General features: G+C 50.0%; 1 protein-coding gene across 2 annotated transcripts in view; it reads right to left on the bottom strand.

Annotated features, from left to right (window-relative positions):
• The window catches only part of npepps (aminopeptidase puromycin sensitive), a 318,075-nt gene that overhangs the window by 128,875 nt on the left and 175,900 nt on the right, over positions 1-13,300 (bottom strand). For both annotated transcript variants that reach the window (XR_011937518.1, XM_072487504.1), the window contains exon 9: positions 1,976-2,090. Coding sequence is in view for 1 of the 2 variants with exons in the window: in XM_072487504.1 (XP_072343605.1) it covers positions 1,976-2,090 (115 nt within the window). In the remaining variant the exon portion in view is untranslated. The remainder of the gene's footprint in view (positions 1-1,975; positions 2,091-13,300) is intronic.

Raw genomic sequence — 13,300 nt, 5'->3', positions numbered from 1 at the left:
CATACTGGGTGTTCCAGTTTCATCTAAAGCTCTAGCTCACCATCATATAAAGTATAGATGCATTGATGTACAGTATCTGACAAAATCAGAGCACCTTGGAAAAATAGTTCTACCAGGAGTCTGGATGCAGATAAAAGTAATCAACTATGATATTATAGTAGAAGTAAATTAGGAATGAAACAAAAAGCAAAATAGAGCAGATGTTGGATATCAAAACTTAAAACAGAAAGTGCTGGAACCATTTCAGCGGATTAGACAACATCAGTGGAGAAAGAAACAGTGTTACTATTTTGGCTGGAACTTCCTTCATCAGAATTCTAACATAACGCCTGTTGTGATAAAATGTTACATATCTACAATGTTAATTCTGTTTCTCATTCCACAGATGCTGCCTGGCATACAGTCATAGAATCGCTCCAGGGCAGAAGGAAGCCATTTGGCCTATTGGGTCCGCACCAACACTCTGAAAAACCACCATACCAAACCCCCCCCCCCCCCACCACCACCCCCCCCCCCCCCACCCCCCCCCCCAACCACCACCACCCCCCCCCCCCCCCCCCACCCCCCCCACTATCCCCGTAACCCCACCTAACCTACAGTGGTTCCAGAATTCTTTTATTTAAATTTTTAAAAAATTCTATTAAGGGATAATTTACCATGGCCAATCCACCTACACTGCACATTTTTGGATTGCGGGCAAACTCCACAAGGACAATCCCGGGTAGGGTTTGCCAGTCTGGAAGAGTTAAGGGAGAGGGTAGAGCTGCCGATGGGGAGTTCAGGTATCTGCAGGTTAGGGACTTTGCGCTAAAGGTCTGGAGGGGGTTCCCCAGGTTGCCTGGATACACCCGCCTGGAGTGACTGCTGCTTCCGGATGTGGAAGGGGAGGGAAGAATTGCGGATATATACAAGTGGCTGGGGGAGCAGGGAGGCGAGAGGGTGATGAAGATCAAGTAGAAATGGGAAGCAGAGTTGGGAGGGGAGATCAATTGGAGAGTATGGAGTGAGGCACTGCGTAGGGTAAATGGGACTTCCTCTTGTGCAAGGATGAGCCTGATACAGTTTAAGGAGGTGCACAGGGTGCATATGACTCGGGCGAGAGTGAGTGGGTTCTTTCAGGGGTTAGCAGATGAGTGTGAGAGGTGTGGGCGGGAGCCAGCGAATCACGCACACATGGACCTCGGCGCCATGAGGCAGCAATGCTAACCATTACGCCACCGTGCTCCCCCTCTTCAGGGGGGTTTGAGGAAAGGTGGGGGATGTTTGCGACCGTGTTTATGGGGCTGTTCGTCATGGGGGAGGGAGGGGGGTGAAAAAGGGGGAAAATCTGTACGGACTGTATAATTGATTGTTGGGAAGTATGTTTCCCAGGGTGTTTACTCGCTGTAACCTTTTTTGATACAAGTTTGTAATAAAATACATTTTTTTTTTTTAAATGACAGGTCCCCGGGGCTGGGATCGAACCCAGGTCCTCGGTGCTGTGAGGCAGCAGTGCTAACCACTGCGCCACCCAAGAATTCTCTTCTTCTTCTAGTCTGAGGATGGGTAGAGTAAAGGGTTTCAATTTGGCAGTTCCTGTGAGGGAAAATAGTCAAGATAAAATTTTCTCACATTGTATTTCGAAGGTAGAGAAGAAATTTTACCACCTTCCATCAGATACACACCAGATAATTCCAGCGCTGCTCAACACAGCAGTACAACTTCAATTAGGTATTTCAAACTTTATTAAAACCTACAGAGGAAATCTATTGCATTCCATAACCTATAATTCTTATTACATTTGCCACTTGATTCAGGACTTTGTGATAAAATGACTGAACTCATGAATTATACCCAATAGTTCACCGGTATACTGGAATTCTGTGGTGCAGGCAAGCCTTTGCCTGGAGACAACTGTCCCACTTAAAGCAGAACAAAGAAAAGCTGAGTTTTCACAAATACGCTCCCTTTTATTTTCCAAAAATTAGAATATTACCATGGTGACAAGGTTTCCAAACCACTGATGAGCAAGCTCATGGCCGACGACCAAAGCAACCCACTGCTTTGACGATGAGCAGGAGTTTTTTGGATCAATCAAGAGAGCGGTTTCCCTAGGGCAAACAAAAATTAAGAGATAAATTTCAGGAAACAAGGAGTATATTTCAAAGACAGCTAATTAAATCTTCAGAAAATCCAGATGTGCCTCAGAGTAAACTCAAAAGTTTTTGCTTACCCCACTTTGCAAATGCACCAAAGTTTTATGCATCAGGATTATGCATCTGGCAGTGGAGTTTAACCACGTTAATTTTCAGACTATTAGAGTTCAAATGGTGTTCAAGTGCTATATACACAATCCACCATTTCCTTAACCTCTAAATTGATCCACTACTGCATTCTGAGAGGCAACTGGAGTATTTTGCTTTAGTTTTTTTAGAATCCCCAACAGGAAAATTCAGTGATGGAACAGAGTCCAAAAGTGAGCTTCACAGTGAGTTGTATGTTTTGCTTTGATTGAACACATTTAAGTTGTACAACATATCAAAATCCTAAAATTTAACCTCACTCACCTCAAAATTCACAGTGAAAGCAAGTACTGACAGTTTTGACCGATAAAGCTGAACAAATGAATCATACAGGTAAGCTGGTCCGACTCCAGCTTTGATTTAGATTTATTGTCATGTGAACTGAGGTACAATGAAAAGTATTGCTCTGCGTACAGTCCAGGCAGATTGTTCCATACATGCAAAACATAGGACATACGATAAATACACAATGTTTTATTCATAGACATCGGGTGAAGCATACAGAGTATAATGCTGCAACAGTGGAGAAGATGTGTAGAGATCAGATCAGTCCATTCAGGAGTCTGAAGTTGATGACCAGTTCACTGGTTTTGCTGGGATAGATTGTTGTCGTTGTACATGCCACTAGGTTCTCCATCTCCCTCCTGTATTCTGACTCATTGTTGTTTGAGATCCGACCCACTACAGCCGTGTCATCAGCAAGTTGAAGATGGAGTTTGTGCTAAATTTTGTGTGTGTATAAGGGGTAGTAGGAGGCTAAGTATGCAGCCTTGCGGAGCCCCAGTATTGAGGACTATCAAGGAGATGTTGTTGTTTATCCTTACTGATTGTGGTCTATGGGTCAGGGAGTCGAGGACCCAGTTGCAGAGGGAAGAGCCATGTCCTAGGTTTTGGAGTTTGGATATGAGCTTGACTGGGATTGAGGTTGAAGGCGGAGTTATAGTCAATGAATAGGAGGCTGACATAGAGTCCTTGTTGTCGAGTTGCTCCAGGGATGAGTATAGGGCCAGGGAGATAGCGTCTGCTGTGGACTTGTTGTGGCAGTATGCGAATTGCAATGGATCAAGGTATTCTGGGAGTATGGAGTTGATGGGTCTTCATGACCAACCTCTCAAAGCACTTAATTATGGATATCAATGCCACCGGATGGTAGTCATGGAGGCACTTTGCCTGGTTTTTCTTTGGCACCAGAATGATGGTTGTCTTCTTGAAGCAGGTGGGAACCTCGGAACGGAGTTGGGAGAGGTGAAGAGGTGAACACCTGTCAGTTGGTCTGCGCAGGATCCGAGCACACGACCAGGGCCTCCATCAGAACCCGTTGCTTTCCGTGGCTTCACTTTCAAAAAGGCTGTGATGGTAAGTACGGGTGTGTCCGAGGCGGTTGTGGCAGTTGACAGCGGTTTGTTGCCTTCCTGCTCTAAACAAGCATAGAATGCACTGAGTTCAATGGAGAGGAGTGCTCTGTTGCAGAGATTCTACTCGGCTTTGCTTTGTAGCCCATTATACTGTTGAAGCCTTGCCATAACTGACAAGAGTCGGTGTCGTTAGTCTGTGACTCTAGCTTAGTCTGGTACTGTCTCTTGGCAACCCTGATGGCTTTGCGTAAGTCATATCTAGATTTCTTGTATGGGTCAGGGTAGTGATCGCACCCGCAGCAAAGCATGGATATTACATGCACCTATACACCCAGGTACTAGGAGAGGGAAAATCAAGTAGAGTTCCAATTCCCGACAGCTGCTCACTGCTCCAAATTGAGCTGATATAGCCACGGTTAATTATTCTTCTGGCACTAACTGTCAAGATCTCACCAAGAATGATCACTTGGGTGAGGTAGCAGGCAGCCTGAATGCGTCTCCACAGTTAGGAGTCAATGTCTTTAAGGACAATGGAGAAAACGGTTAACGAGGCTTTTCCCCTGGGTAGAGGGGTCAATTAAGATGGGGCAAAGGTTTAAGGTGCGAGGGGCAAGGTTTAGAGTAGATGTACGAGGCAAGTGTTTTACACAGAGGGTAGTGGGTGCCTGGAACTCGCTGCGGGGGGGAGGTGGTGGAAGCAGGGACAATAGTGACATTTAAGGGGCATCTTAACAAATACATGAATAGGATGGGAATAGAGGGATACGGACCCAAGAAGTGTAGAAGATTGTAGTTTAGTCGGGCAGCATGGTTGGCACAGGCTTGGAGGGCCGAAGGGCCTGTTCCTGTGCTGTATTTGCCAAGGACTGATTTACACAAACTGAGAAAGCAAAAACAAATGATCCTATTCTAAAGGTGCGTTTCCTTAAAAAGTGTTGCTGGTTCATAAATGAAGCTTCATGTTATTAATTTCACTTTGGACACATTTAAGAATGGCAGGATTCCCAATATTACATGCAATGTGATAATGAACTGCTTAAAATTTTCACAAGTGATGTTGATGTGGAAACAATTCTTGTTAAGAGTTTGATTTGACAATAACATGCTAAGAAATGCTGGCCTTACAGAGAAATCATCCTTCCGTTGTTTCTCATCAGTTCCAAGCACAGCAACACAACGATTAGTCGTTTCAAAGTTTTTTTAAAATTTGTACAAGGGATGTGGAAGTCGCAGGCTGAGAGAGCATTTATTGCCCATCCCTAATTGTCTTGGGGGGCTGTTAAGAGTCAACCACATTGGTGTGTGTCTGGAGTCATATGTAGGCCAGACCAGGTAAGGATGTCAGATTTCCTTCCTAAAGGACATTAGTGAACCAGATGTGTTTTTATGACACTCAACAATGGTTTCATGGTCAGAATTAGACTTTTAATTCCAGATTTTTATTTAATTCAAATTTCAGCATCTGCAATGGCGGGATTTGAACCTGGGACCCCAGAGCAGTACTCTGGGTCTCTGGATTACTAGTCCAGTGCCAATACCACTACGCCACCACCTTCCCATTCAAAAACTGTTTGAAGTGGAGAAGCTTCTGGAGCCTAAAATGTCTCCTTGATAAAAGACTTCTGAAACTTAGAAAAGTTGGTTAACAGACAGGTATCTTACTTGATAAATCATAATTTACGTGGAGAATGAACGGTGCAATTCATCTTCCTACCACTCAGTTGCTTAGTATATTGCCGCATCACAGTGCCTCTCAAGAGTAAATCAATTCTTGATCAGATGTTACTCCACGTGTGGAGGATTATCAGATACACTGTAGTGCAACCACAATTTTTGAGAACAAATCATAACTTTTATAAATGTTCTACAATAAGGCGACAGGGATCAAACAAGTAAGATACCGCCTGTTAACTATATCATAAAAATTACAGAAGCCTTTCAGGAAACAGATTTATTAGGCTCCTGAATCTACCAGGATATTCAGAGAGGTGGCGACTGTTTTCCTCTGGTGGAGCAGGGAAATAATGGAAGTTGAAAAAAACCATCAATTGAAATCACTTTAAACCAACTTCACAACAAATGGCTACTGCATGGCCCACGTTCTCAATGCTTTCTGAACTTGGGAATCAAGAATGGTAGAGGACACATAATGCTGAATGGAGAACTTAGAACAAAGGTAATACATTTGGAAATAAGGAATGTGTGGCTATATAAAGGGAGCTAATCGAAGGGCATAAGGAAAAGGGCAAGAAGCAAAATAAATTTTCCAGAATGGAACGATATGAAGGCGTATAGATAGCCAAGATAGCTTTAAAAAAACCTTGCATTTACATTGTGCTTTTCAAGACCACCAAATGTCTCAAAAGCACTTGACAACCAATTAAGTGCTTTTGAAGTGTAGTCACTGTTATAATGTAAAGAAGCTGCAGCCAACATGTGCACAGCAAGCTTCCGCAAATGCAATGTGACAATGACTATTAAATCTGCTTTTTAGGGGCAGCGCAGTGGCGCAGTGGTTAGCATTGCAGTCTCACAGCGCCGAGGTCCCAGGTTCGATCCCGGCTCTGGGTCACTGTCCGTGTGGAGTTTTCACATTCTCCCCGTGCGTGCGTGGGTTTCACCCCACAGACCAAAGATGTGCAGGATAGGTTAATTGGCCACGTTAAATTGCCCCTTAATTGGAAAAAAAGAATTGGATATTCTAAATTTATATAAAATAAAAATCTGCTTCTGTGATGTTGATTGAGTGACAAATCTTGGCCAGGGCACCGGGGACAACTAAAAATGGTGCCCTTTCCATCCACCGAGGAGATGGAGCCTCAGATTAAAGTCTAATTCAAAAGATAGAACTTCTGACAGTGCAGCACACACTGGAGAGCAAGTCATGATTTTTGTGCTAAAATTCTGAAGTGAGACTTGAACCTACTTATGACTCAGAAGCACGTGTTACGCACCGAGTTACGACTAACACAGCTTGATATTAAAGATAATAAAATGGTGTAAGATTGTTCCCATTGGTTGAAGAGATGGTAAAGGAAAAATTGTTTATTTCATGATCATCTGAAAAGGAGTGTGTAGAAATGAAAAAAAAAACACTGAAGGCAGTTAGAAATCAGAGAATTTTCTGCTACAAATATTGTGGATGGAGAGTTTTCAAATTATTTTAAAAGGGAATTGTCATGATATGCAAACATGCAGCTAGTGAACACATAGAATAAGGAGACGTCCGGTTGCGGCTATGCAAAGCTAAGCCGCACGTTCGGCAGCTCCCGCTTGGAACGGACTTTTGGGCTCTTTTCAGGGCCCCCATCGGCATTTGTTCGACATTTCCCGGTGTGGGAAGAAGACTACAACATTTCCCCGGCAGTGTATGGCTTGGACCAGGAGCGGGGCGACTAAAAAAGTGGTGGTGAAGCCAAAGAAAGTGCGAGGGAAGAAGAGCAAGATGGCGGCGGGCGGGGACCAGGCAGCATGGATGCAGTGGGCGCAGGAGCTGCAGGAGGTCATCCAGCGCTGCTTCAGGGAGCTCAAAGCGGACCTGCAGGAGCCGATGAAGGCTTCTATTGATAAGTTGCTGGAGACCCAGACGGCCCAGGGGGTGGTGATCCGCGAGGTCCGACAAAAGATCTCAGATAACGAGGACGAGATCTTGGGCCTAGCGGTAAAGGTGGAGGCGCATGAGGCGCTTCACAAGAAATGGCAAGAACGGTTCGAGGAGATGGAGAATTGGTCGAGGCGGAAGAATCAGTGGATTCTGGACTCCCGGAGGGGCTGGAGGGGTCGGATGTGGGGGCCTATGTGGTCACCATGTTAAACTCGCTGATGGGAGTGGGGTCCTTCCAGGGGCCCCTGGAGCTGGGAGGGGCCCATAGAGTGCTGGCGAGGAGGCCCAAAGTTAACGAGCCGACGCAGGCGGTGCTGGTGCGGTTTCATCGGTTCGCTGATCGGGAGTGCGTACTCAGGTGGGCCAAGAAAGAGAGGAGCAGCAAGTGGGAGAACGCAGAGGTTCGAATATATCAGGACTGGAACGCGGAGGTGGTGAAGAAGAGGGCCGGGTACAACAGGGCGAAGGCAGTGCTGCACAGGAAGGGGGTGAAGTTTGGCATGATGCAACCAGCGTGTCTGTGGGTCACCTACAAGGACTGGCACCATTATTTTGAGTCCCCGGAGGAGGCGTGCGCCTTTGTTCAGGCCGAGAAGCTGGACACAAACTGAGGGTCGGGATGTGGAGTCGGGTGTGGGGATGGTCGGGGATTGTTGTTGTGTTGCATTTTGAGGGGTTCCTGTTTATTTTTGGTTCGGTGTGGGTGGTTAGGGTGGGTTAGGCACTGTTTTGGTTGGGTCTGTCGGGTGGGCTCTTTGAGGGGGGCATGTAAACGGAGAAGAGGGCAGCACAGTGGCGCAGTGGGTTAGCCCTGCTGCCTCACGACGCCGAGGTCCCAGGTTCGATCCCGGCTCTGGGTCACTGTCCGTGTGGAGTTTGCACATTCTCCCTGTGTTTGCGTGGGTTTTGCCCCCACAACCCAAAGATGTGCAAGGTAGGTGGATTGAACACACTAAATTGCCCCTTAATTGAAAAAAAAAAATTAATTGGTACTCTAAATTTTTTTTTAAAGTAAACGGAGTAGGGGGTGGATGGCCGGCAGGGGGGATGGGGCCCCTTGGGGGAGGGGGAGGCCCGAGTCGGGGGTGAGGGGACTGGACCTGTAAAAGGAGCTGTGCCAGAGGAGGCAGGGCCGGACAGGTGGAAAGCGTGGGCTTTTTCCATGCTGAAGGCTAGAGGAGGCGGGGCCAGGGCGGGGAAGCGCGGGTTTTTCCCCGCGCTTGGGATGGAAGGGGCAGGCGGAGAGCCTGCGGGTGGGTAATGGAGGAGGAGGGTATGTCCCACAATGGGAGGAGTCGAAGGAGAGGCGGGAGCAGCCAGGGTCAGCTGACTTGCGGGAGTGCAATGGGGGAAGCAATGCAGCTAGGAGGGGCCCTAGCTTTGGGGGGGACGGGACGGGACGGGGACGGGGGGGGGGGGGGGGGGGGGGGAGACCACGGACGACACCGGCTTGCTGCTGGTATGGTCAAGGGGGAGATAGAGCGAGTAGAGGGGGTTGGGACAGGGGTCTGCCGCCGTGGGGAACGGGCCGGTCGTGGGCGTGTGGCTGGCCGAGGAGGGTTTATGGCTAGTCGGCGGAGGAGGGGGGGCGGGTAGCCCCCTGATCCAGCTGATAACCTAGAACGCAAGGGGACTCAACTGGCCGGTTAAGCGGGCCTGGGTGTTCGCGCACCTGAAGGGACTGAAGGCGGATGTGGTCATGCTCCAGGAGACACACCTGAAGGTAGCAGACCAGGTAAAATTGAGGAAGGGGTGGGTAGGCCAGGTGTTTCATTTGGGGCTGGATGCCAAAAATCAGGGGGTGGTGATCTTGGTGGGAAAGAGGGTGGCGTTCGAGGCATCGAGCATTGTGACAGACAATGGCGGCAGGTACGTAATGGTAAGTGGTAAGCTGCAAGGGGAGAGGGTGGTGCTGGTCAACGTGTACACCCCGAGCTGGGATGATGCGGGTTTTATGCGGCGCATGTTGGGTCGGATCCCAGACTTGGAAGTGGGGAGCCTGATAATGGGGGGGGGGGGGGGGGGGGGCTTTAACACGGTGTTGGATCCGACACTGGATCGCTCCAGGTCTAGGACGGGTAGGAGGCCGGTGGCGGCTAAAGTGCTGAGGGGGTTTATGGACTAGATGGGAGGGGTGGACCCTTGGAGATTTGCAAGGCCGGGAGCCAGGGAATTTTCATTCTTCTCGCACATCTACTTTTTTGTTATGAGCAGGGCGCTGATTGCAAGAGTAAAGGATACCGAGTACTTGGCGATAGCCATTTCGGATCACGCCCGCATTGGGTAGACCTACAGCTGGGGGAGGAGAGGGACCAGCGCCCGTTGTGGCGCTTGGAGGTGGGGCTGTTGGCGGACGAGGAGGTGAGCGAGTGGGTCCGAGGAAGCATAGAGAGATACCTGGAGGCCAACGATAATGGGGAGGTCCGAGTGGGGATGGTCTGGGAGGCGCTGAAGGCGGTGGTTAGGGGAGAGCTGATCTCCATTAGAACCCACAAGGAGAGGAGAGAGCAGAGGGAGAGGGAGAGGCTGGTGGGGGAAATGGTGAGGGAAGACAGGAGGTATGCGGAGGTGCCGCAGGAGGGACTGTTGAGGGAGAGGTGTAGCCTCCAGGCCGAATTCGACCTGTTGACCACCAGGAAGGCGGAGGCGCAGTGGAGGAAGGCCATCGGGGCGATTTATGAATATGGGGAAAAGGCAAGTCGGATGCTGGCGCATCAGTTTCTGAAGCGGGACGCAGCTTGGGAGAGTTAAGGATAGGGGAGGGAGTGTGGTGCAGAGTGGGGTTGGCATCAATGGGGTCTTTAGGGACTTTTATGAGGAACTGTATCGGTCCGAGCCCCCACTGGAGGGGGGAGGGATGGGCCGCTTTCTGGACCAACTGAGGTTCCCGAAGGTGGAGGAGGGACTGGTGGCGGGATTAGGGGCCCCGATTGGGCTGGAGGAGCTGGCCAAAGGAATAGGGAGCATGCAGGCGGGGAAGGCACCGGGGCCGGACGGTTTCCTGGCCGAGTTTTACAAGAGATATATGGACCTGTTGGGCCCGTTGCTGGTTAGGACCTTCAATGAGGCAAGGGAGGGGGGGGGCTTTGCCCCCTACGATGTCCTGGGCACTGATCTCCTTGATCCTGAAGCGGGACAAAGATCCCCTGCAGTGTGGGTCTTACAGGCCGATTTTGTTGTTAAATGTAGATGCCAAGGTGCTGGCGAAGGTCTTTGCCACGAGAATTGAGGATTGGGTGCCGCAGGTCATCCACGATGACCAGACGGGGTTCGTGAAGGGGAGGCTGTTGAACGCGAATGTGCGGAGGCTCCTGAACGTTATTATGATGCCGGCGAGAGAGGGGGAGGCGGAGATAGTGGCGGCAATGGACGCTGAGAAGGCCTTCGATAGGGTAGAGGGGGGTACTTGTGGGAGGTGCTGAAGAGGTTCGGGTTTGGGGAGGGGTTCATCAGGTGGGTTAGGCTGTTGTACGAGGTCCCGATGGCGAGTGTGGCCACGAACAAGAGGAGGTCTGTGTACTTTTGGTTGCATCGAGGAATGAGGCAGGGGTGTCCCCTGTCCCCCCTGCTCTTCGCACTGGCGATTGAACCCCTGGCTATGGCACTGAGGGAGTCAAGGAACTGGAGGGGGCTGGTGCGGGGTGGGGAGGAGCATAGGGTGTCACTCTATGCGGAGACTTGCTGCTATATGTGGCGGACCCGGTGGGGGGAATGCCGGAGATAATGAGGATCCTCAGGGAGTTCAGGGATTTCTCAGGGTACAAGCTCAACCTGGGGAAGAGAGAGTTGTTCATGGTTCACCCAGGGGACCAGGAGAGGGGGATTGGCGAGCTCCCACTAAAAAGGGCAGAGAGGAGCTTCAGGTATTTGGGGGTCTAGGTGGCCAGGAGCTGGGGGGCCCTGCATAGACTTAATTTCACGAGGCTGGTGGAGCAAATGGAGGAGGAGTTTAAGAGGTGGGACGCGTTGCCGCTGTCCCTGGCGGGTAGGGTGCAGTCAGTCAGGATGACGGTGCTCCCAAGGTTTTTGTTCCTGTTCCAGGGCCTCCCCATTCTTATCCCAAAGGCCTTCTTTAGGCGGGTCAACAGGAGCATAACGGGGTTTGTGTGGGCGCGAGGGACTCAGAGGGTGAGAAGGGTGTTCCTGGAGTGGGGTAGGAATGGGAGGCGGACTGGCGCAGCCCAACCTCTGCGGGTACTACTGGGCTGCAATGCGGCGATGGTGCACAAGTGGGTGATGGAGGGGGAGGGGGCAGCACGGAAGAGGCTGGAGACGGCGTCTTGTGAGGGCACGAGTCTGGAGGCGCTGGCAACGGCGCCGCTGCCGCTCCCTCCAATGAGGTATACCACAAGCCCGGTTGTGGCGGCTACCCTCACAATTTGGGGGCAATGGAGGCTGCACAGGGGGGAAGTGGGGGCCTTGGTGTGGACCCCGATACGGGGGAACCACCGGTTTGTCCCAGGGAGAATAGATGGAGGGTTTTCGGGGTGGCACAGGGCAGGGATAAGAAGGTTGGGGGACATTTTTGTGGATGTGAAGTTTGCGAGCCTGGGTGAGCAGGAGAAGTACGGGCTCCCCCCGGCAAACACCTTTAGGTATCTACAGGTAAGGGCGTTTGCCAGGCAGCAAGTGGTGGAATTCCCACTGCTGCCGCCATACACGGTACAGGACAGGGTGCTCTCGGGGGTGTGGGTTGGAGAAGGGAAGATCTCGGCAACGTACCAGGTGATGCAGGAGGAGGAGGAGGCCTCGGTGGAGGAGCTGAAAGGTAAGTGGGAGGAGGAGTTGGGGGAGGAGATCGATGAGGGGACATGGACAGATGCCCTAGGGAGGGTGAACTCTTCCTCTTCGTGCGCGAGGCTCAGCCTCATACAGTTTAAGATGCTGCACAGGGCACACATGACCGGGACAAGGCTGAGCCGGTTTTTTGGGGGCGAGGACAGGTGTGTTCGGTGCTCAGGGAGCCCAGCAAACCACACCCATATGTTCTGGGCATGCCCAGCGCTGGAGGAATTTTGGAAGGGCGTAGCGAGGACAATGTCGAGGGTGGTAGGATCCAGGGTTAAACCGGGCTGGGGGCTCACAATATTTGGGGTTGCAGAGGAACCGGGAGTGCAGGAGGCAAAAGAGGCCGGTATTCTGGCCTTTGCGTCGGCGAAGGATTCTTCGTCAGTGGAGAGAGGAGAGGCCCCCAAGCGTGGAATCCTGGATCAACGATATGGCGGGTTTATTAAATTGGAGAGGGTGAAATTTGCCTTAAGGGGGTCAGTGCAAGGGTTTTTCAGGCGGTAGCAACCGTTCTTAGACTTCCTGGCAGAACGGTAGACAATGGTCAGCAGCAGCAGCAGCCCAGGGGGAGGGGGGTTATCTTATTTTTGTTTGCCTATACTGGGGATCCGAGGGGGTGTATATATTTGCTATGTTTGCTATGTGTTTCGGCGGGTGTTAATTTATTATTTATGTATAGGGGGGAGAGGGACACTGGGGTGTTTTGTTTTGTTTGGTATTTAATTCTATTGGGTTCCTTTTACATGTGAAAACTTTAATAAAAATTATTTAAAATTTTTTTTTTTTAATGACACAGAATAAGACACGACCAATGATCAGTCAGGACACTCAGGGGTGGTATCTCACTATAAAAGGGATGAGGCACTCACACCCGGTTCTTTCCACAGACCAAAATCTACAGTGAGAATATCCTCAGCATCACACCCCAGCACGTGGCTTAAAGCAAGGCTGGTTCAGTTGGACTGAGTTACTACATTTAGAATAGCAGAGAGTCGAACTCATTGAGAAGTGAGTTCAATAAAACACATTGAACTCATTTCAAAGTCTGGAGCATCTTTTACTCAAAACTGCATCAAGTGGCAACTTGTGTTATTCCAAATTACATAACACAACATGATACCAGGAGTCTGTTCAATCTAGTTATTTCAACTCAGCAAGATCCGTGACGACCAGCAAACGTATACCGGCACAATGGAAAAGATTCAGGCTCCTCACCAGCTCAGGACCTCTGGCAATCTCAGTGCCAATTGGCGGACATTCAAGCAGAAATT

This window comes from Scyliorhinus torazame, chromosome 21, assembly GCF_047496885.1.
Source record: "Scyliorhinus torazame isolate Kashiwa2021f chromosome 21, sScyTor2.1, whole genome shotgun sequence".
Classification (NCBI taxonomy): Eukaryota; Metazoa; Chordata; class Chondrichthyes; order Carcharhiniformes; family Scyliorhinidae; genus Scyliorhinus; species Scyliorhinus torazame.
This window is presented reverse-complemented; position numbering and strand designations above follow the sequence as displayed.